Source organism: Podarcis vaucheri (genome assembly GCF_965113315.1).
Source record: "Podarcis vaucheri genome assembly, chromosome: 3".
In the NCBI taxonomy this organism is placed as follows: Eukaryota; Metazoa; Chordata; class Lepidosauria; order Squamata; family Lacertidae; genus Podarcis; species Podarcis vaucheri.
In genome coordinates, this window is record NC_138761.1 from 72,334,489 (window position 1) to 72,359,421 (window position 24,933).

At 40.1% G+C, this 24,933-nt stretch overlaps 2 protein-coding genes across 7 annotated transcripts in view; one reads left to right on the top strand and one right to left on the bottom strand.

The window, feature by feature from the left end:
• The window catches only part of HS3ST5 (heparan sulfate-glucosamine 3-sulfotransferase 5), a 145,452-nt gene that overhangs the window by 30,149 nt on the left and 90,370 nt on the right, over nucleotides 1–24,933 (top strand). For 5 of the 6 annotated variants that reach the window (XM_082216820.1, XM_082216819.1, XM_082216816.1 and 2 more), the window contains exon 2: nucleotides 18,523–18,724. The exons of the other annotated variant lie outside the window; for it this stretch is intronic. The gene's annotated coding sequence lies outside the window, so the exon portion shown is untranslated. The remainder of the gene's footprint in view (nucleotides 1–18,522; nucleotides 18,725–24,933) is intronic. 6 annotated transcript variants of the gene reach the window in all.
• Nucleotides 1–24,933, bottom strand: part of LOC309529085 (uncharacterized protein) — a 127,124-nt gene that overhangs the window by 4,956 nt on the left and 97,235 nt on the right. The window contains exon 5 of the mRNA XM_082216836.1: nucleotides 6,217–6,294. Coding sequence (XP_082072962.1) covers nucleotides 6,217–6,294 — 78 coding nt within the window. The remainder of the gene's footprint in view (nucleotides 1–6,216; nucleotides 6,295–24,933) is intronic.

Genomic DNA, 24,933 nt, shown 5'->3' on the forward strand with positions numbered 1-24,933 from the left:
CTCCTTCATCGTCTCCCAAGACTGATGGATGCCAATCAACCACTCTTCTGATCCTCTGTCTCCTCCATTTCCCCATTTTTCATGTCCTTTCTGCTCTCATGTGTTCTTAACTAGCGTCATTTGCATTTGATTCCCCCCCCCAATTGCATTGAGGTCTTTGTTGCAGCCTGCCAGATTCCTAGCACCCCTCCCAGACCCTTATATAGTAAACATAAATATTCCCCACCTCTGTCTATCTCTACTTCTGTCATAGCAACATTCAAACCATAAGCTGTTGGTCCAGACAGAGTGGGATGAAGGAAATATATCCTTGTGTATTGTCTCAGCAAATGATTTTATTCTCTGGAATCATTCTGGCGATTCAAGTCACATGGCTGAACAGTGCTGTGCAGTAATAAACAAATTTCTTTTGAACCCACATTGGGAACCCACAAATCTGGGCTCAAGATCTTGAAATATCACACTTGTATGGCAACACGTGTTTGCATGCATGTTAATCTGTAACGTGTGATCAGGGACATGGGTAGACTTGCTGACACTGAACACTCCTCTCCCTGAGAAAAAAACTTCTGCAACATGAAAATTGTTCCAGTGATATAAATTCATATTAAATAGGCTGTGAACTAGGCAGCTAGAAATCCATGTCGGGCAGTCAATATTACACACCATTCTCTTACAAATTTGTGGAAACATGCTGCACGGTTGCACATCCTGTTCCCTGTTGTATATATCTAGGTCATAGCTACTCCCTTGATCAACACTGTATATGAATCATGTAATTAAATGGTCATGATGGTCCACAGTGTAAAAACTGGTAAAGATTTACAGTAGCTGTTAAAAGGCTCAGTCAATTACCTACCATCAAATGTTTTATTTGCCTGGGGGTTGCTGGTTTTTTTTACACCTAACCTCAAGAATCAAGTAAGCAAAGAGAGGCTTATTTTCAGTAACATATTTACACCTTCAGCCTCTGTGGTTTTTTTACGTTGGGATAAGATCAGAAATAAGCCACCAATGTTTTATTTAAAAAGAAAAGCTTCTTTTTGCAGGGGAAGTTAAGGAAACATAAGAGATGTCAGGCCTTATTCCTGAGAAGGTTAGTATTTTACAGATACAAATGTAACAATGTCCTTCCCATACAGACAGCTGAAAATGATTTAAGGGTGAAAGCCAATTGTTGCCCTTGTGCTTTGCAGCCAGTGAAGCTGTTTGCTGATGATGGAAGAGGACAGGAGGGATTCCCCCCTCCCCCGATTCCCCCTACCACATACAGGGCTCCATGAAAATAAGCTCCTGGGAGCTGAGGGACTGTCCAAAACAGGGGGAAAGGAGAATAAGCAAAGAATTCTGCCCATCCTCTTCCATTTGAATCCCACCCACCTTTTTCAATTTGCTTATGATATGGAGGATTTCAGCTACATTGTAAGATGCCACACCATGCAACCAGAGCTAGAGATATTCAGTTCTGATACAGAGTCTCAATGTAATCTGACCATCTATGTGAGGTGGATTTCAAACAATACTGTTCACTGTGTGGTACCATATGGAAATGTTTTCCAAAGGCCTTGGTATGTTTAAATGGAGATGGAGGTGGTGTGCTTCACTGTCTGAAGTGGCTCTGTTTCTGATTACGTCATATGTGAGCAATAAACAAGTATGTTTCTGTATTTATTTATGTATTCATTAGGAATACTTACAAACCACTAAACATCACAGTAATGCTACAGTGCTGTATAACAATAAAAACTATACAAGTAAAACAAAGATTAAGAAAAGTTCTCAAATATCATTAAATACTGTCTGCAGGTATGGTTATGGAAACCCAGTAAAAATAAAGACATTTTAAAGCATCTAACAAAATACTTTGACTATAAGTTTTATCCGAAGATCAGCATTCTTGATTGGTACAAACAACTCAGTATGCAGCTCCAAACAGATACTTCTCATATGTCATGACAGTGTCACCTTCTGTGATGGATAATGCTACCAATACAAATTTGGGTAGAAGGTGTTCTGCTGTTTGTCCCACATAGATTAGCAGACTAATACATTATTTAGTGTTTCCATAGTGTTCGCTTTCTAGATATTTTAAGAATGCCCTCATGTCTGGCCAAGACTTCAGAGCCATGTTTTCTAGACATCATCAGCATACAGAGGACTTTTGGTGGCCCATAAATGTCTGATTTGTAGTGAAATGAGGAAATTCAAGGTCTTGGATGCATCATTGTGGATGTTGCTTGTGTTTCTGATTAAGACAATATTTTCTGCAGGGCAGCAGACATAAATTAAAGGTAAAGGTAAAGGGACCCCTGACCATTAGGTCCAGTCGTGGCCGACTCTGGGGTTGTGGCGCTCATCTCGCTTTATTGGCTGAGGGAGCCGGCGTACAGCTTCCGGGTCATGTGGCCAGCATGAATAAGCCACTTCTGGCGAACCAGAGCAGCAAACGGAACTGCCGTTTACCTTCCTGCCAGAGTGGCACTTGACATACTTTCAGACTGCTTGATTGGCAGGAGCTGGGACCGAGGAATGGGAGCTCACCCCGTCGTGGGGATTCGAACCACCAACCTTCTGATCGGCAAGTCCTAGGCTCTGTGGTTTAACCCACAGCGCCATATTGACAAAACAAAGAATAGAAATATGCTTCCCAAAATTCCAGATGTACCATGCACTTGACCTCCCAGCAGCGGAGTCGCTTCCAGTTACCAGCAGGGATAGGGGCGAGGCAGTGAGGAGGTCAGTGCTGTGCAAGCACATTGGCAGAGACAATCCAGCACTCCTGACACTGCCACCTTGTGCCAGTAAGTGGCAGAAGGATAGCATGGGAAGTTGTATTGAAAGCTTCTGGGAGGTCCAGGATAATGGCAAAGGTCTGAACCCTGATTGAAATATATCAAGAAAATCAGTATCAGTTTGCAGGAAAGCACCTGCTTGAACATTTTATCTAGGAAGATAAATGTTAAGCACTGGCTGAAGATGTAACTCACACCGTCCAGATCCCCAGCAGGTTTCTTTATGACTTGTCATTCCATGGCCTCCTTTAAATAGTCAGGATCACCCCTTGGACCCAGCTGGGCACTTTTCGTATGTTTTAACCTAAACTAATGATTCATGCAGTAAGTCTTAAACCATTACATTATTTAGATTTGACAACACCTAAGCCCTGACCCTGGCACTCCTTGTGGCCTTATGACAAGCTCTGCAAAATGCTTCTGAATAGGAGAGTGTTTGTCAGACTATGTCCAAAGGATCACTCGGTTCCTGCATGAGAAGTAACAGCAGACAGTCATGGCTGCCACAGTTTCCCAGGGCAATTTGCCTGCTTCAACCAATCTTCACTTGTAATGTCAGCTGCCATGGAAAGTTAGGCATATGAGATGACTTTAAGTTCTTCTGGAATGAAAGTAGGGATTGTGGCCAGTGCTCCATGTGAATTGAACTTCCAGCCTACAATATTTCCCTGTCTCCAGAGCCCACTGCAATCCATATGTATTCCATGGTGCACGTTTAGGGGTTGGAAAGCAGAAAAGTTGACTCGGAAATGGTTCCTTTGGAATATGTTTACAAACCATGGACTAGTGAATGCTAGTCAGTGTGGTTGGTTTTACAACACGTTTGCAAGAAAGAAAGGCATACTATATAGCACTTTTATAAACTGAATTCATATTGATTTTCTGGAAACAATTGGCACAGTATTCTGCTTTGTATAACAATGGATATGTGCAAATGCCCCCATGTATGAATACATATAAAAATAAATTCTGCCATTGCCTTCTTATAACTGAAATATTCTGTTTTTTAAAAAACCAAGCCATCCTGCTCTTCACTGCTCCTGGGGTGAAAAGTATAATTTGTTGGAGGCCATTAGACTTAGACACCATTCACACAATAATGATTTTTATAATTACGTATAGAAAAGATTGTGAATCCTTTTTAAGTACAATGAGCTGCTAATTATTCTGAGCCTGCGGAAAGAACAATAGATTAAACAATTTGTCTTTTAAAGCTTACAGTGCTGTATTTGGTAGATATAGTGGTTGATAAGGAAAATACTTTTAAAACACAAATCATGCAGTATTTAATGCTTCTTTGAAAACTGCTGTCTTCATGTTAATTATAATGGATCTTAAAAATGTAGATTGTATTTGAAAATATCATTTAAGATTTTACTGACAGCATACTTTTAAAGTGTATTTTCTACTGTTGCCTGAGAGGGCCAGCAACAGAAAGATTTATGCAACATTATTTACATACATTTTTTGCAATTCCTTTTTAACAGTTAAATAATAGGAACAATTTTATATAATAAACAGCTGGTAAACCTGCACTTCAGGGCACTGAATTCATCTAAACTTAACATCCCTGCAAAGTGATTTATACATTTATTTTCTTTTATAATAACACTGAATGGTCTTTGCTACTTCAAACTGATTGCCAAAGGACAGTTAGTTCTCACCCAAACTGTGGCAAAAATAACAAGGGTGCTGAAATTTGAGCTTTTCAGAAGGATATAGAAACATGCAATTTACACTTGTCCCTTTTAACACTGTGCTTACTGTAGCTACTCTGGCCAAATTGCCTTTTACAAGGAGAGCTATTTTTGTTCTTACATCATAGGCTGTATTGTAGCTCTACATGAATTACAAAACCCATAATCTTTATTTTCAAAATGATGGCACCACTTTTCTTCAGTTACTGTATTTACTGAATTTTAAGTTATAGCTGAGATTGCAGAGCATATTACAGTTCTCCAAATGGAAGAATTTCATTTGCAATTAAAGTTTTTGAAGTCTTTAATGCATCTGTCAGAATGAATGACAGACTCATTCAAGGTTCCTCTTCAATATAGGTGAAATAAAAATTGTCACAGCAGGGTTCTTTTGGGATGGGTGGGTGGAAATTAAGGTTATCTGCAAACTTGGCCAAGGTATTCTGAAACTTTTGAAATTAAGTGCTTGCCATTGCCCTATACAAATGTGATATCAGTTTGGAAGTATTTATTATGTATCATTTATTTCATAATTAATGCCAGGTATAGGTTCATCATTAGTACCATATTGGTCGACCAACTCCAGAATTCTTTTGATATATTTGTTCAGGTGAAAATTTAATTTCCTTTTATCACATAAATTTTGTTTGTTGTTTTTAATGTTATAGGGTAATAAACATCATAGTACTTGGGTTTCCTATGAAAACATTTGTGCTTGGGGGTCACTGAGGAAACTGAGATCCACGGAGAAGGGAGTGAAAGTATACCATGACTAATTTAAGGTCCCTGATGTCTTCAAATCTGGAAATGTACAGTTTGGTAGAGGCTGCACATATTAAGTCCTTCTTGTACCAGGGTATCATTGACTATGATGGATATAGAGTGCTGGCATCTTTATGCAATTAATGTTCACACAAAACCATGGTAGGAAAAAAAGGTTTAAGATTCCCTTCCCTATGTGATATGGCTTTTACCTGCTCATGCCTGCTAAGATTTTCTTTTTAACCTGATGTATTTGCAAGTAATGCATTTAATGTCACATCTAGTTAGTGGCATAGATGTTCAAGAAAAAGAACCCACTTCAGTATATAAATCTGAGATGTGGGCTCTGGATCATGAAAGCATAGATTTTAAGGGTCTGTACGACTATTGCTTTTTGTAGCAACAGAAACACACAGTTATGTTTCTGGAATTTAAGAATTAAATGGTGTTTCTATCCTAGTGGTACAGCAATAAAGCTGTTGGCATATTTGCAAAGCTGGATGGGGGGACCGTGTGTTGAGATTCCTGTATTGCAGCAGGTTGGACTCGATGACCCTCAAGAACTCTTCCAATTCTACAATTCTATGATATTTTTTAGTATTCTTATTGAGAAGCTTTTCTTTTTCGGAAACTTAGCATGGTCCAATGCCACTATTCCTTCCAGAATATTTGTGGCTCACACGTATTTATGAGATGTTAGTGTTGCAGCACATTTAATGTGATAGTATTAAATGTTCATATTTAAAACAAAATCAAAAGTACTTCTGAGACTGTGGGCTGAACACTCATAGACAGGGCACGCTTGTAATGTGATGGAAGTAACATTGCTTAAGTTACAAGTGGTCTTTTCCAGATTCCAAAGAATGAAAAACTACCTTTCATGTCAGATTTGTCTATGACCAAAAAGGTACTGATGTTTCCATAGTGAAAATAGCAAGTGGTTTATTCATAGGCTCCTTTTGTACCTTTGCTCAGTTGAATTCCAGATGCACCAAAGCCAACCATTTCTTCCCTCCTCTTGTTTGCCCCCTTGGACTGTTAATCTGATTTGTTGATATTGTTGACAGGTTGCAATATGAGAGAGGGAAATAAAAATGAAATCATTTTCAGAGCTTGATAGAATAATACAACGAGGCATAGTATTAGTCACAAGGAACATTTATTTCAGCACCAAGAAAATATATATTTTTTTTGTAGAAGATGGGGCTTGCGCAAGTATTTTGTCTTCTTTTTGTTAATATTCAGGTCACAATCAGAGACGGGAGGGAGGGATGGAGCCTAAGCACAATGCTGCTTTTGATTTTTCCGTCACTTAGATATTCATTAATAAACTGTATCTCTACCATTGCTCACTTCTCAAAACTCACATAACATTTAGATGAGCCACAGCAGAGTCAGAAATGTAGACAGCTCTGTGCTCTATTCATAGTGGAAGAAGTAACAGGAGAAAAGAGGTAGAATAATATTATGAACTCTGAAGAGAAACTATTTTATATTTCCCTGCATCATTTTCACTTTTCACCATTTCTTTAATTCAGAATTATTTAAATTAACTGTAAAACAATGAACCTTTTTTTTCCAAATTAGCCCAAACAATATTGCTGTATATTTATTACTGTGTTGTATGCTTATTTCATTTTAAAAAGTAGTGTCTGATAAAATTATTTCAATCCATCCCTCTGCCTCCTTTCCTGTTCCCCTTACTGCGAGAGCTATAATTCCCCCTTCAAAGTACAAAGAACTAGATCATATCAATCTTCTTATTGTCTTTGGAAAATCTAATCTGTGGGTCAATGTTGGCCAGCTTTATCTTAAAAATTATCCAGCTGCAATTTTCCTGACAATTCAGCTTCCTTAAACTAACCCCCTTTCCCTCCTCCCTACTTCATTTGATCAGGGAAGTCTAATTTGCAGCTGTCAGGAACTTGGATTGATATGCTACTTTAAAAAATGATTTAGTCATGATTTACTCCAGTTTGGAACAGAAAGCAGCAATATATTACTATCCAAGGAGCCAGTAATCGAGTTGTAAACCTATGTATTTTTGCCCATAGATGAACTAGAGCAGTTTGTTATCCAAGACTGCATATGGCAGTTTCTCCATAGGCCACAAAAGCCACAACCAAACAATTTGAGTCGAATATTTTCTGTGTTGAAGGCATGGAAGACTATAAATTTGAAGTTAAGGAATGAAAAAGAGAGAGAAGTAACATTCTCTGAAGACAAAAGGCAAGCTCTGAAACTATTTTTTTCTTTTAAAAAAATGGCCTGGAAAGCTCAGTGTTTCAGTGCATAATATATTTGCAAACTATTCAGGAACCACTTAATATAAACAAACAAGAAAGCTAACCACTGTTGCCAACAGTGGGAATGTGGGACTTTTTTCCTATACAATGCAAGTAGTATATAATATCCTTCAGGTGAGCAACGGAGCTGCAAAAACCTTGATTACAAAGCTTGAAATGCTTTGTAATCATATTGTCAGATTTTCCTTGGCCGGGATCCAAACCTGTTGAAAAAGCTGTTCCACTCACACAGAGGGGCTTTTAAGCACTTCCCTTCAAGCCCAGCCCCAAAGCCCAATCCCAAGTGTGAGAAGGCTTCCAAACCACTACTTTATGTGTGGCTGCAATTGGATTTTCTCTCCCTGCACATTCTGAAGCACTTTCACTACTCATGCACAGGGGGTGGGAAGTATTGTGGTGGATCTGAATTGTGAATATTTTTTACCGTAAATGTCCACCTTTTCCCAGTGAGCATGAAATTACAGTCAACAGACCAGAAACAAGACCAAAAATTAACCATAGAACACACCAAAATTTGATATACAGGTAATGCACCAAAAAGTGTAAAAAGGAACAAAAGCTCAGTAGAATACAAAATAAGTAACCTCAGTTAAGTCCCTGGGACTAATTGCTCCAGTTTTGGTGGTTATTTGCTCCTTAATTATCACTGTCACAGATAAAAAATATTAGCCTCTATCAATGTCTCCAATGGGTTTTTTGCTCCCAGCAAATATTTAACATGGAATTGAGCTAACCTTCCTGGTAATCTGGCCAATAGAAGACCAATCATTTGCTGAAAAACTCCAGTGTAGAAATTGCAAAACAGAAGAAAGGACATGTTCCACACATTCCACCTTCGGGTTGTTTCTAGGGCATACCTCTAAGGAGAGAGAAAAATCAGCATAGCAACCCCAGAGCATTTGAAATGATGAAACATTCAATCTGGCCAGAGTAAAAGCTCTGCAGTATTTAGCTACACATGAATTCCTAAAATAAGCAACTAACTGAAAAAGAACATTATAGGAAATGCTCAAGGAGCAATGTGAGCAGGTTATACATGTGAGCCAAAGGGTCCTGAAAGGAAATACCCTAGAATCTTTGTTTTACCAGAGCTAGTGCAGAATTAAATATCATTTGAAGAAGGAAAGAAGGATGCAACAAGATTTTTGGGCAATAGACTTAGTGTATACACTGTCATATCTATCCTTGGGTAAATATGGTAGCCACCAAGTTGGTATTTTAACGACAAAGATCTTGAACTAGTTTTAAGGCTGCCAACCAAGCTCTTATCTCAAAAGGACATCATCCTGTTTCCAGTAATATAGCTGCATTAGGAACACATCTTGGAATATGTAAAAGGACTTGTAAGAATTTAGCTCGAGCATCATTTAATTCCAACAACACTCCATTATTTCAAATAGGAGCTCCACAAAGCACTGAAATAACCACAGGAATAATATTGACACTCTATAGTGTAAAAAAAGCACACTAGCAGACTGGTTCATTGAAGTTTCCTGAGAAGCAAAGGATCTATGTGTAGCCCAAGAGATAAAATGATGGAATAGCGCCCCCAAAGTGAGCACGAAATGGATTGGATGCATCTGAACCACCAAAATCTACATCTTTTCAATTATATACCCAAATTGTCATGTGGTCATTGTTTCTACTCTCAGAGCTCACACTCAGCAGCAGCCCATCCTATTTCCCCAGGGTCATCTTTAGTATATGCGCTGCCGGGGCACAAAGATCCGCCCAGCACCCCCAAATTTAGTTTAGCCGCCCCCAAATTAACTTTTATTGAGCTTTTTTGGGAGGATGGAGGCCAAAGTTGTTGATTTTTTTTAAGAGGGGGCAAACTCAAGATTGTTGAGCTTTTTGGGGTGAGGAAAACCGCTGACTTGTAACAACGATGCAGCGGAAATGTCTGCTTTTGCTTCCTGACTCGTCGGGAATATTTGACGCTATGGAGTAACACAGAGACAGAGGAGGGGGGCGGGGACTTTTGCTCCATTGCTTTTCACTGCTGTCAATCGAGAGGGACCGGTATACAGTAGGTATAAGTCCCTGGTGCCCCGCACCCCTTGCACCCCAGGGTAAAGACCGCCTTGTATGTCACTATCTGAGTTGAAATGGGAATGTGCCGCCCCCTGCCTCCCCTGTGCCCCGCCCCCTCCAGTTCTGCCATGTGCTAGAACTCTGGGAGCATTCCGTGAGGCATTCCCCTTCACTGGGGAAGAAGTGGAAGTGTTCCATTGTGCAGTGGAAGTGGTGGTGGAGCAGAGAACACTCCCATTTTGCTTCAGGGAGTGTTTTGGAAGACAGTGTTAGCGGTAGGGTGGCCTGAGATGAGTGCTTCATCCTGCCACACTAGTTAGCCAGCTTTGCTCACAGTTCTATCTTCTGCTGGCTTTTCTCTTAAAGACCAACTACGGTAAGTTAGTTCTTGGTATGAGCTTTCGTGTGCATGCACACTTCTTCAGATACACTTCAGTTGGTCTTTAAGGTGCTACTGGAAGGATTTTTTTTATTTTGACTATGGCAGACCAACACGGCTACCTATCTGTAACTGGCTTTTCTCTGTTATATTTCCTGAGTGTACAGTAACAAACAGTACCTATTACTAGAGAAGAAATTAGAAAATAACACAGTTTTCATCCCTCTCTGGGAATAATTGGGACCATCTCCAATAGCCCATAGAATGCTGATCTTACACCACCTTAGATTTTTGTCCACCTTGTACAGTTTTGCCTGGTTTGACTGTAAATGGCTTTTTAGAGTCTTAGGCAGAGTTCTTACCCATCACCTCGTCCTTTGGTTTGTTTGTTTTATTGGAGATGCCGAAGATTGAACCTGCAATATTGGACATGCAACATGTGTTATAGCAATTAACTAGATGCCTCAAGAATTTGGGTTTGACTGTTTCTTTATGGTGAGTTCACATGGTACGATTTGTCCTTTTCATTTACCTATTGAGAACCATCCATTATTTTTTTCAGTGCACACTCTAAAATTAACCTTTTTATTACTGGAAGGCTGGTGTTAATACCTTAAACGCCCTAGAAATTTTGATTCAGCATACAGCCTGCCTGACATTTTCCACTTCAGAAGACCTCAGGTCAATGTGTTGTGGCAAAGCATATAGCTCTAGTGGCATTTCATGGCCTTCAAATAGTTCATGTCATTTAAACATTTCATGACATAAATGTTAATTTTTCAGTGTGATCATTTCTGAGGCATGACATATAATTGAGATGCTGCTTTGGCATAGCATAGTTTATTAATACCTAATGAGAAGATAGAAGTATTTTGGTGCAGAAATTTGAAACAGGTTCTGTATTTTACAGCCTAACATAGGTTGATAATGGCTCAAAAGTATTTTCACTTGGGATTTTTATTGTTCTTCCAACAGGAATAAATCTAGCTCTCCCCTCCTGCTAGCAGTACATTTCTCATAGTTTGATAATCCAGTCTTACTGAGCTCTGTATCCCTTTCCTCCCATGTGAATGGCACACAAATTTGTGACTCAAGTCGGCCCATCAAAGTGCAGAGCTGTGGATTGCATTGTATTTTTGCATCTAGGTTCTTTGCCAGAAGGCTGACAAAAATTAGAAACCTTTCATACATTACTTCAGGCAAGACTAGATTTGCCAGGAGGACTTTGCATCCAATCACAGTTTCCTAACAAGGGTACTTGTATGATAAACACAATTGCTGCAATTCACCTGTTATAATCTTAGGTGTGCATTTCAAGCATTGTATGGATACATTTAAACTTGTAAATATGTGAAGTTGTCCTTATTGTCTAGCATGCCATTCACATGAGTGGTGATCTCTGCTGCATTTCCTATATTTTCTCCATGAGCGTTTGTTTTCTGCATCCTTTTTTCATATAGGTATGAATATTACTGCACATTATAACATGTTCAGTGTATCTTAACAACTGGCCGTTTAGCTATACAGTGACTGAATACCTGATAGGAAGGCTGAGTTTTGAAAGCACAAGGAGGCACTTGCACTCCAATCATAACATTGGTTAAGCTTGTTTTCATTGCAGTAGATGCCAATTAAATTACTGATTTTCATAATTATAATTCAGCATGGTAAGAGTCGATAATGAATGTTGTCACACTCAAGCTAAGTTATTACTGTATAGGAGCTCAGGTCTTCCTTCTGTTGATGTACTAATCCAAGAGTTTGCAAACAACACATTATTCATTTTTTTAAATGTGGATTTCAGCAGTTTACAATGATATAAATTCTACCACATGTTGAATTGTTTATAGATTGAATGAGCTAAGCAATGCTGAAATGTGTCAGTATTTTGGTAAAATCACACATTATCTCTAGTAAAAAACTCTTTCATTTGAGGAATCTATATTACTGCCCCGAAGAGACTGGAGGCACAGCAGTGTTTTAGGCTGCTCAGCCTCCTTGCCTTACAGCTGATGCATGGGGTAGTACAACAGCTACTTTCTTGCATGTTCTCCAGCCTCTAGCTAGCCCCAAAGCTTCAATTCAAGATATTTTGGTCTGGATTGGAGAGTGTGGGAGAGAGTGCAGGAAAACAGGGGGAAAATAGCATTCAGAGGCATTCTAGAGGGTGCTCCCCACTTATGTGATTTTCGCTTATGTGTGCAGGGCTCTGGAACGTTATCCTCGCATAAGTAGGGGGGCACCTGTAGGTTCTCCATAGGAAATGGCAATTTTGTAGAGCACTTTTGGACTTTGATTGTGCCACATGGCCTGCAAGCACTTCCCATAGCCTGCTACTAAAAGCATATTTTAACCTTTGCTGACTAAACTGACGCTGCTGTTCAGGTCTTGAAAATAGTTTGTTTGTTTATTTGTTTCTGTTTCTAAAAGTATGTACCATATTTTTCACTCTATAAGACACACTTTTCCCCTCCTAAAAAGTAAGGGGAAATGTGTGTGTGTCTTATGAAGCGAATGCAGGCTCCATGGCTTCAGCGAAAGAAACACGAAGCCTCCAGTGCACACCGACCCCTCTCGTTCTCCTGGCTTCAGGGATAGCCACCAGAAGCCTCCGGAGTGCAGCGGGAGTTCCTGCTGCACTCCAGAGGCTTCGTGTTGCTTTCTTACATGTCCTCCAGCCTCCAGTGGCCCAAAAGCTTCAACTCAATATATTTTGGTCTGGATTGGAGAGATCGTGGGAGAATGCTGGAAAACAGGGGGGAAATAGCATAGAAAGAAAATAGAAAGAAGCCCCTCTCGCTTTCCTGGCTTCAGGGATAGCCTCCGGAAGCCTCCGGAGCACAGCGGGACGTCCCGCTGCACTCCTCCTGCTTCGCGTTGCTTTCACTGAAGCCTGGAGAGCGAGAGGGGTCGGTGCGGACCAACCCCTCTCATTCTCCTGGCTTCAGGGATAGCCGCTGGAAGCCAGGAGAGCAAGAGGGATTGGTCCACACCGATCCCTCTCGCTTTCCTGGTTTCGCTTCGCTGGAGAGGTGCTGCGCAGCTTTCCCTCTCTGCGCAGCGCCCCCTTCAGCGAAGCGGGAGGAGAAATAGACGGGGCTCTGTTTCTCCTGCCGCTTCGCTGAAGGGGCGCTGCGCAGAGAGAGAGAGAATATTTTTTTTCTTGTTCTCCTCCTCTAAAACTAGGTGTGTCTTATGGTCGGGTGCGTCTTATAGAGCGAAAAATACTGCCCACTCATATATCAAAGCAGTGCACAACATATAATATTGTAAAGCAATACGAAATAATTGCAGGAATGACTGCCTCATCTAAGAAAAGTGGGGGGGGGGATTAAACAACTGAATAATAGACTTGTTGGCATGTTGTTGTTATATTCCTCCAATCTAAGCTAGATATTCTGGCTGGACGAGAATTTAATTGAATGTTTCCCACTTCCCTTGTCCTTGGAGGTTCGGGTGCTTCTAAAAATAAGTTTCTGATGGTTGGGGAACCCTCTGGAGCTGGAAGAGGAAATCAGCAGGGGGCTTGCACAAGCTGAGGTGTGTTTCTGCTCATACAAGAGCACCTTGGAATCCAAGCCATCAATTTTAAAAGCCATTTGCTTTATTTTTATTTGTGCCTGAAGAAAAGCTCTATAAATCTAAATCCCCTAAGCATTTTATTTAGGAACAAAGATCATACACAAGGATGATTTTGTCTTTTCCATTCTGAAAGTATGACAGTTAAATATTCTTGTCAGTTGCTCGAAGGATTAAAAATCTTATTAAAGCATCTGAAAGGGTGTTTTTTTCTCCCTTTTTTGCTGGTTTCCATCTCTGCCTTTCTCTCATTATTGGTTCTTTCTTTATAAATATTCATACTTTATCTAGAACTAATCGGTACTATGTTCTCAAATTAGCTGAGATGTTTGCCTTGGTGTACAGCCAATTAGCAGGAATCCAGGGATGTTATCCATTGACAGCTGGAAAGAGATCTCTAACAGCAGCATAAGGGGCTCCAGTATTACATAGTATTGGTGCATTAAGATTACATATTAGGATTTTAAACAGCATTCTGTCTACTGTTTTTAATTAGCAGTGTTTACTAGGAGAACATTGCAAAAAATGTATTCTTAAAACAACAGATAAAGGCAGATGTAACAGCTGTGATAGACTTTTGCTCTCCGGGACTACAGTCTGAAAATAGTGGCTTTGCACATTTGCAGCAGAAGCAAACTGTAAATGCCACAAAAGGCCACTTTACAGCTCCCTAGAAGTTGTTTTACTCCTCTGTGGAGAATGTCAGAGAATCAACCATCTGGCCTGAAGATAGGCACTCCTCCTCCACTCTGTAGTCTTACTCCTGGTATACTCCCTGTGCCACTGTATCTGTGAACAGCTGTGGATGGTGGCATCTGGTTCTTTAGGTTCACAGGTAGTTGCTTGTGGGAGTCTTGGCCAAGACCGTCTTTACTGAGGGTGCAAGGGGTGCAGGACACCCCGGCACCGAATTCTGGGGGGCGCCAGGCACCCGCCGCTGAAGCCGCCTAAGCTCTTAACTATCTATCTGTTATGAAATAATAAATAATTTTCATCAAGCTAGAAAAACAAAATACATATATACCTAGTTATTACCAAAATATATACCTACTGTTTCACTAAAGGACTTTCAACTTTGTGTGCTTATTTACCAAAGATGCGATGCGCCAGCAGCGGCGCTTGTCATTCACTTTGGCGCATTTTAATTTCATCACTTACAGTTCAAATTCGTTTAGAGAAATTGTTTTTAAAAATAGTGTTTATTTTCACTAATTGTTGGCATTTTCTTTGACTAACTCCTTAGTACTTAGGGCTCTACTACACATGCGTTTCAGCATGCGATTTTAGTTTTCCATTTCCGCAAAAACGCACCTAGAGCACACACTATGAATTCTGTGAGCTGCATTTTTTCTTCATTTTACGATGAATGCTAAGCGAGAAACACATTTCTTTTTCCTCCCTTCTTTCGTAAACAGGAGATAAGGCGTAAGCGTAGTGTCTGACATAAGCATAATAAAAGTTAATTTAGGGGCGCTGGGTGGATCTTTGCACCCCCGGCGGTGCATATGCTAAAGACGGCCCTGGTCTTGGCAGTGACCATACAGGACCTGCTGGTCTAGGAGGAACTTCTGAGGAATCCTGTCTGGCAGCCTAAGGCAGAGTGGTTCACTGATCACCAGCAGCTGGCCTAGAGAGCCTTGAACATGACCTGACTCCTTAGCTGGTGCCTCTGCAGCCTCCATGCTTGCTCTGTTAGCACATGCTCTGCTATCAGGAGTGTTCCATGGGCATTGCTCTCCAAGTTACATTGTGCTTTTCTGTAGGACTGCTATGATGGATTTCCAGATCATAGCATTTCCTGATAATAGGCCCATATTCTTCATGATGATAGGAACTAAGCAAAATGGCATTCATTTCTTTGGTACTTATCTGCTTTCAGAAAATATGGATGCTTCGGCAAAGAATGAATAATCAGAGTAGATAAAGTTGTAAATATTTATGTTTCTGGAAGCATCGTGAGAAGAGGAGGGGAGTGCTTATCTCATGACTCGATTAGATTGCAATAATCTTTTCAGAAAACTTTGTGGTTGCCTCAGTTCCAAAAAAATTCATTAAATCCCATAATAAAATCCTAAAATGAACAAATCCCAAACCATTATTCCATTGAGATTGTAGATAAAAAAGAATGTGAAGATACAATGTTGTGTTGTGTAATAGAATAAAGGTGTGCAGAACATATTTCTGAAAGTTGCATTAATACGACCTCAAAACGCCCTTTGAGAATCTACTTTGAGCAAAAACACCTTGGTTAGAGTATTAAAGCCCTTCAATAACATTTATCATTTGTTATTTGTACAAGTCATACAACTTTGCTTCATTGCTGTTACAATGTCTGTACTTTATAGCTTTATATATTACAGGGTTACTTTTTTGCTGCGAAGTTTTTTTTTAGAAAAAAAATCATTTATTTAATGTTTACAGTCTTGATAATAATTTCAAAACAATTGCACATGCTAGTTTGGTGTGACTTCCTGTACTGTTACTAAGAGACCATGCAGACCAGCCTTTCTCTGCCTGGATGGCAACTTCCATCAGCCCCAGCCAGCATAGTCAGTGGTTAGAGCAGACCTTTCCAAACTTTCCATGTTGGCGACGCACTTTTTAGACATGCATCATTTCACGACACAGTAGTTCAGTTTTATTAGCAAACCGGAGGTTCGACTAGCCCCTTTCCAGCCCTGGGAGGAGTGTGGGGAGCGTTCATGCAAGACACCTACACACTGCAGCCGACACACTAATGTGTCATGACACACAGTTTGGGAAGCTCTGGGTTAAAGGATGGTGGGTACTGCAGTCCAACAACTGTTGGAGGACACCATTTTGGCTGCTGCTCATCTAACTGTAGTCCAACAGCAGTTGCAGCAGCCACCATCGTCTAGAGAGATTCCCTTGAGTGTGTTCACTGGGGGACGAGCCAATGCTGTATCCTCAAATGCTGAAACACTGCATGAGAGGATTCAAGTAGATGCTCTTCTTGTATAAAGTGGCAGAACCCTTGCTCTCACTGGCTCCCACTAGTGGCAGTAGAAGCATGGTAGATAATGGATTCAATCTTAAGGTAAGTTAATTTAAGGAAGTTTAAGAAAATAGAGTTTCCTGCTCCCTCCTCCCCTGCAGCCGCTTGCGTTCCCCTAAAAGTCTCTCTGGAGAGATGGGAAGCACTCATTAACATTGTGGAGTGGGGCACGGAGGGCTGCTGAGCAGTAAAATTAAATCAGGGTGTATCCGAGGCAGGAAAGTTCAGCTGAAATCAAGTCTGGCTTCCTTCCTTCCTTTATTTATAACTGTGTTCTCTTGAGAACAAATGTATGCCTTGAAAACATACATGCTTTAACTACTTCATGCTATCATGCTTTAACTACTTCATACACATTCCAAGTCAGTAAATAGTAGTGAACATATAGATGTTTTCCTAATGCTACTGATGTTCATTCCTTTCGTCTGCTTAGTGATGAAGGATAGAAAGCTCCCAAGCCAAGCACTGGAAATGTTGTGGTGCTTGGGATGCAGAATTATGGGTAGAACCTTTCATATCAAGGCTGACACCATCACTTTTATTGAACAACACTGCATCTCAGTTTAAATGAAGATTTATTTATTTGTATGCTGTGAGCTAAATATACTCTCAAGGGGAGGAAGAAGTGGAAGCTTTTATTTTAAATTCAGTCTACTTTCCACTTATCAGCTTAGCTTCCCTCTCAAATACTGAGTTCAAGATTTCACTGGGAGGAAACATTTTAAAAAGCTTCTTTCCTAAAGCATAGATAATCTTTTCTATATAATGGCAGTCTTTTCAGAAGACAGGATAATGAATGCACAGGGCAAAGTGCATGTCCTTTAAAAAAATAAAATAGCATGTACTTCAATAGCAACTCATACATTTTCTTCTTTTTGCCTAATTGTCAAATCACTTTTTAAACTAAGGGGAAGAAGTAAACATTACATACAAATATGCGCAGCAAAGCCCCAAATGTTTTGAACCCAAACTAATATAAACATATTTTAAAGATTTTTTAAAAAAACAACTCAATATCTTTGGCACCTTACCCCAAATAAATTAAACGAGGTAACTCAAAATAATTGTTGGAGATGTAGGACACAAAGGGCAGAATTACATACATTCTTGAGCTGCCCCAAAGTTCTGAATTTCTAGGCCCCTTATACGTAGCAACTGCAAATCCACAAGTGATATTACTGGAATATATAAAAGAGGAGGTGAAATAATAGTTATTTTAAGCTGCAGAAACCTGTGTTGCCAAAAACTGATATAAGAGAAACCCCCAATGGTAACCTGTTGATTTGGAAAAAAAATGTGTACAATATGATCAAATTAACATATTGTAGGAGAATTCATAACAAGCAGCCTCTACCCATGCTATCCCTGCCACTTATCAGCTATTCTTTGTTGTTATTCTAGTGGAGGTTACTGTGTAGAAGTGGATTGGATGGATAGATAGATAGATAGATAAAGGTAAAGGTAAAGGTACCCCTGCCCGAACGGGCCAGTCTTGACAGACTCTGGGGTTTGTGCGCCCATCTCACATCTATTGGCCGGGGGCCAGCGCTGTCCGAAGACACTTCCGGGTCACGTGGCCAGATAGATATAGATAGATAGATAGATAGATAGATAGATAAATGGCTGACACTGACTGTCTTCCAAGTTTACACCATTTGTTTTAAAAGAGAACATTAAGTTGGGGGTGGGCATTTATAGATGCACAGTGCTAATCAATACAGTTGCATTCCTATATCCCAGCCTTCCTCACCATAGTGCCCTCCAGAGGTGTTGGACAACAACTCCCATCAGCCCCAGCTAGCATGGTAAAAAATCAGGGAGGATGGGAGATGCAGTCCAAAGCACCTGGAAGGCTGCTATAGTATAATTTTGTGGCCCTGTATTTTATTGTTGTTTTAGACTTACATGAACAATATTGCTTCTTCAAAATAACTGCATTCTGTTTTTCCCCCTACAGCCTTAACAAGTCAGAACACATTTAAGAAGAAATATCTATTCATCCCTTTTGCATCTGGAGCCTTTTTACCATATCACTGATCTCTCTTATAAACTCTGAAGGCTTTTGAGCACTGAAGACTGGCAGACATAAATTCTTCTTTGAATGTTCTTGGTCTAAAGTAGATGTATCCGATCTTCTGGATGAGTATAAGGATAAGAAGGTTGGTGGATTATTTGAAAGCCTACAGCTTCAGAACTGTATGTTTCTGTGTATATAGTACAGTGGGGTGGGCGGGCAGAGTTAATAGATGTCTGTTTTCCATGAGCGGTATAGCATTTTATTTATACTTGGGAGAGAGAACCTTCCTTCCTTCCTTCCTTCCTTCCTTCCTTTCTTTCTTTTTGGAATGTCATGGAACAGATTTCCTACTGGAAAGGCATCCAGTGATTTCTCTCGATCTGACAGATTTGCTTTTGCATATTCCAAAACTGATTTAACCTGAACGTATCAAATGGCATGTTGTATCACTGAAAAAAAAATACCTATGCTTGTATTGGGTGTGAGTGCTGTATCTATACAAAAATTGCAACACTTTAGGTGAATATAGAATTAATTAATGGGAAGCTGCATTCGATAATGGAGTGGAATGAATTGGGACCATGACACTTGTGCTTGGAGAGCATTAACTCTTTCTCTTCCTCATTCATGATGGAAATCTCACCCAAAGAAGCCATGATTAACCAATGAGGTTTCTTTTTAAAAAGACAGCTATCCAGATACCCCTTTCCCAAATCTCTCCAGCTGATATCACCTTTGGTGGTGGGCATTTTCACTGAGGAACCAGGATTTAAAACCCTCCTTCTGCACTGCTGCCCTGAACCACTCCACTCCTGCTTTTAGCTGAAGAAAAAAAAATGTCAGGCAATCTGATCATGGATATTCCAAGTTGTATCTAGCTTGGCCCTAAGAGATTAATTACTGATCCATAGTTTATATACATGCTGTTAATGCCGCAGGGGAAAACCCCAATGTTTATTAGAAACTACTCTAACGAGATCACCAGGTAATGTATGGCAAAGGGGACACAGAAGGTTTTGCCACTTACTGTCCCCCCAGTGTACTTACCTTAGTTAAGGACTTTTGGACTTTGGGGCTTTCTCTGGCCTCTGCTGTTTATACTCCCTCGTTTCCTTGGGGGTTCTCATATCTCATTTCACACTGCCCACTTTTTGCAGCTGAAAATGAATGTATTTGTTTGACTTGATATATATGTGATACCTTATCATAGTGGCAAGTGAATATTCCCCATTGCAGAAGATTCTTAACTGAAGAACGTTGGAAGTAATTAACTAAAAACTTCAAATGTACTGTTCTTTATCAGCATTTTAAAAAGGTGTTTTTCCTTTGATATCTCCCCTCTCTCTCTCTTTCTCCAATTTATTGCTCATACACTCCATAGTGCAACAGTGACTATAATGTTAGACTATAATGTTAGACTTGGAGGAGACAGACCTAGCTTTAAATCTGTATAACCACCATGTGCTGCATGTACATGTATAGGACTGAACATGTCTCATCAGGATGTGATGACTCCCTGTTGTTCACTGGACTGCCTCTACCAGTTAAACTGTGGAGTTTTGTTTTGAAGTCTTAGGTCAGCTTTCATTCAACATTTGATACGTGATGCCTACTTACACATACAAGTTACCAGTCAAAGTTGCAGTTCTTAAGCTAGGAACATGCATGTGTGAATTCATTTAAAGTTTCCACCTCTACTTTTAAAAGACTCTCATAGCCTCTGTAGGGCAGAGAATGGGTAAGGCAGAACATAAACATGCCATGATAAACAGCTGAAGAGCTGGAAAGTCTGCTAGGCAGAAAATACAAGAGCCTTCATTTCAAAATGCTCCCTTTGCACCAGTCTAGGTATTCTGCCGCCAAAGCACTTTGAAAATCAGGTGTGTGGAGGGGATTGAGAATAATTTATTCTAAGTTTTTTCTGCCTTGGCTATTATAAGGCATGGGAGTATGGTGATTAATAAAGACAAAACTAAAACTTCGCAGTGTTACTACATTGTAATTTCCACTTTGTGGTAAATGATACCATATAAATCCCTCAGCAGAATTATACTGTGGTACTCAATCTGTCTGCCTTTTAGTATGTCTGTAACTACTGTGTGCATGCTGTATATATTATTTCTCCAGTTATAAACCATAAATAAGAGACAGACAACATGCAGTCCTTTATCAGAAGAGACTTATGTCCCAATGGCATCAATTAGCTATTCCAAATACAAGAAGAAAAAACCCATTGCATAATAAATGTAACAGAGCAGCAACGAAAGCATGCAACTAAAGCTCTGCACTAAAGTGAATAATAATACGTCAGTGATCTTTCAATGGGAAATGGTAACAGGTATGGGGAAATATTGTAACTGGTTTAACAAAAAATAATAATGAATTTACTTTTGAATAAATGCAGCTGTGATAGCTGTGGTAGTAAACTCCATGTTTTCAATAAGAAGCATAGAATACTCTCTTGCATGTCGAGGTCCCCAAGCCACCCTCAAATAAAACACAATTCACACAGAATTTTTGTTTAAGGTTTTTGACTTAATTTTTTGGCCACAACTTTATTGATTACAGAATGTAAGTGGTTGCTTAGGCATTGGTTTGCGACTATCTGTTCCCACCTAGAGGTAGGAACAGAACTGACATCCGCAAGCCTGCGAAAGTCAATAAGGGAAAACATTTTGGGGAGAGAATAGAGCTGGGTGCCAGGCCCTCACCTCTCCCCAAATGCTCCCAGGGGCTCTTGCGTGGCCCTAGCCCTAGCCCCTTGACAGGGGTTCGGACAAGAGCATGACGAGCCCCTTGATTCCGTTAATGGAATACCCTTGCAGCAGCAGCATTGGAGGGGCAGGCACAGCCAACATACTCCCTCCACCAACCAAATTTAACCAATGTCTAACCGCAACCCTACAAGTTGTGAAGATTTTGCTATGCAGTAGGCAAAAAACCAAATGGCACCGGCCAATCAGCCAAATGGAAAAATTCCTACCAGGCTCCTGCCCCAAAGCAGATGACCCCATGACAGGCATAGCAAGGTCAACACAAACAGCCCTAAATATAGGGAGGGTGGGTGAGTGATCCAATGCGTGCAGCGAAAAGAGGCAACTCAACGCTGCACACAAGGAATGAATGGCCCCTTGGTCGTCAATCATAAATTACAACGTCACATTCTTCCCAATGACCAAGAGGTGCCCAATAAGATTTGTGGCCATCCAAACTAACCCGCCCAGCAACAGAAGGATGTATTGTTTGCCCCCACGACAACACGTGCTCTCCATGAAGGAGAATACGCTTTCTAAAAAGTGGGGCTGAGACAGAAAAACCCACATTAAGGAAGCTTAATGTGCAACCCTTAGCAAACATAGAAAAGAAACAGAAAGATGCAACAACATTTTAACACTATGTACAGAAAAAGGGAGGGAAGATAACCCTTTGGTGACTACAAACATCCCCATCCCACAACTGTCTCTCTTCCATCCTGGTTTCATTTCTTGCAATCCAACACTACAAAGCATCTTTTGTCCCTTTTCGTCCTCTTATCTCTAAATCAGTAACTAGTTTTCTTTGGATCGACACATTATAATTTTATATCACTTTCCTAGATTGCTGTCCCATTGTTACCCACGCTGCTCATACCTTTTAATAGAGCCTCTCTTTTTTTTCTCTAGAGAAGAATATGGGCTTGTGTAGAAGTAACTACCAAAGGCTACCTCTTTTGTACAGCAATAAAGGCTCAAAACAAAATATGAATCTGAGTCATTTATCGTTGCCTGTTTTTTTCCCTGTGTGGAAATAAAGGGCAGGCTGCTCTCTGCACAATTTTTGTTTCCCTTCCTGTAATATGCCTTGTTAACCAAAATTAACAGGTGGCATGGTGTGCTCCGAATGTTGAGTAGGCCTTGATGGCTATGGGCCAGTTCAGCATTACAAGAGCAACCTGCAGCAAGGTTTGGGCTTGGGTGCTTTCCATTCCTCTTCTGGTGGAAAGTGACTGTGAGGAGGACTTTAGGACCTTTCACTTCTGTTTTAGATTAACCACAGTTGGCCGTGTTATTTGAACATGGACAAACTGGGTTAATCTTAACTTTGGCCAGTGGATACAAACTGAACTCAAGCCATAGTTTATGCAGGTGGCTTCTTTTCATTAACCAGAGTTAAGATTAACCACAGTTTAGAGTTCAGGTGACCCCCTAAACTGCAGTTAATATAAAATGTAATGGGAATATTTGAATATCATCCTTGTGGCCATGCAAGAGGGGAGATATGAGGGGAGATTGTTGTTCCTGTAGCACTAAGCCAAGCCTTAATCTCTTGTCTGAATGCAGCCTCTGTGTAATTCTCCATTCCCCAGTTTTATTGTAGCTGTTGAACTGAAATGAGTTTTTGTTGCATAATTTCTTCCATGTCCTTTTCATCCTGAGTTTCATCCTGAGATTGATAAGGGTAGGCTTGAGTACTTTTTCTGTAGGAGAGTGACTCATCCCTTGGGTCAGAATAATACAAATAATACAAATAATTCAAATAATTAAATAAATCATAAAATAGCTTTGCACTAATATGACCTGTCTGTGACAACATGTGAGTAGCTCTAACAGTATAGGATATCAAAGATATCTGATTTAAAGGAATGTGAGAAACTTATGTTCAGTTTAAAAATAAATGAGTGCTCATAAACACATGCACATGCAGACAGACACACACAGGTACCTTAAACAGCAGGATGTAATCTCAGACTATTTGCAGTCAAGAGGTTTCTGCTGAGCAAAATGCTCATTCAATTTAGAAATGGAGATTATAATAATTTTCCTATCTTCCTCACATCAGGGGTCCTGCCATCATCATGCAGATGTATATGTTATAATGTGATATATCTAGCAAACCTCAGTTCCAGGTAACACATGCTTTAAACATACAACAATCTAATTCATCCATAATGCAACACTTCCTAGCTTCCACAAGTGAAAAGTAATGTGCTTAAATTGCCCCATCTAATAAAGCACTTGCTTTTAATACATGCAAAGTGGTTTATATGATGGCATTGCTTATAACATGCAGCACTCTATTGAAATAGCCATTCACACACACCCCAAGCCAAAATTGTCAAAAGGTGCAAATTATGTATAGATCTCTACAAAGAGGTTCATCCTAAGGACATGAAATGTAGGAAAGGGAATTACGATGTTTCTGGGAAGGATGCTAGCAGGCTGTCATCTTTTTTTAGAGGCTCTATGGGAAGAAAGAAAATGGTGGTGATCTGTGCTCAGGTGTTCGTGCTGCTTAAACCGTGCCACTGAAATAGTATGAATTGTTTAATGCTGCTCCCTCAAAACATTTTGTTTTGGGGAAGAGCCCTGAGAATTGGGCAACTCCTATACAGGAGTAAGATGTTTCCATCTGCCCAATCACTCACCAAGTCCCCATCTCAGTCAAGCACAGTCAAGCTAGGAATTTTTGGTTTTGTCTCTACGAAGTCTCTAAGTCAGACAGAATAAAACACATAAAAATGTGGACATGTGCCTTCGCTAGGATTAGATGGGCAGGGAGTTAATGGCAGACCACTGCAGTCTCCCATACCAAATAAGTAACCAAACCTAGTAACCAGTTTTGAGAGGTAGATGGCAGTGATGCCAGATACGGGGAAGAGAAAGGATAAAGGAGTGTTTTCTACCTTTCAGCCTCTTGTGATTTTACACGTTTCCCTTTTTATAATGCAGTCTAAAAATTAAATGCGTGTATCCTAAGCAGTACCAAGAAAAAGGAAAGAGAAGGATGAGGAAGTCTTTTGCATAATTAATTTAATAATAATAATAACTCAGGGTCCGGCTGTGGAGGAGAGATTCATCCATAATACTAGAGGCAGCAGAAGGTCCTGTGTATATAAACAGAATGTTGCAAAAGCCTGCAGAACATCTCTGCTTATTACTCTCCCCATTAAGTGATGTAGCACTGACTTTAAGTGGAGAAAAGCAGATGCCCTGGAAGGCTTCATGGCTCAGAGGTATAGTATGTGCTTTGCATCTACTGTATAAGGGCTCCAGTTCAGTCCCTGGCATCTCAGAAAATAAGGATGGGAAATGCCTATGTCTCAGGCCTTTGTGGATAGCTGTCAGTTGGCATAGACAATCCTGGGATGGGTGGGCCAATGACTCATAGTATAATAATAATAATAATAATAATAATAATAATAATAATAATAATACCCCACCCATCTTACTGGGCTTCCCCAGCCACTCTGGGCGGCTTCCAAAAAAATATTAAAATACTGTAATACATCAAACATTAAAAGCTTCCCTAAACAGGGATGCCTTCAGATGTCTTCTAAAAGTCTGGTAGTTGTTGTTCTTTTTGACATCTGGT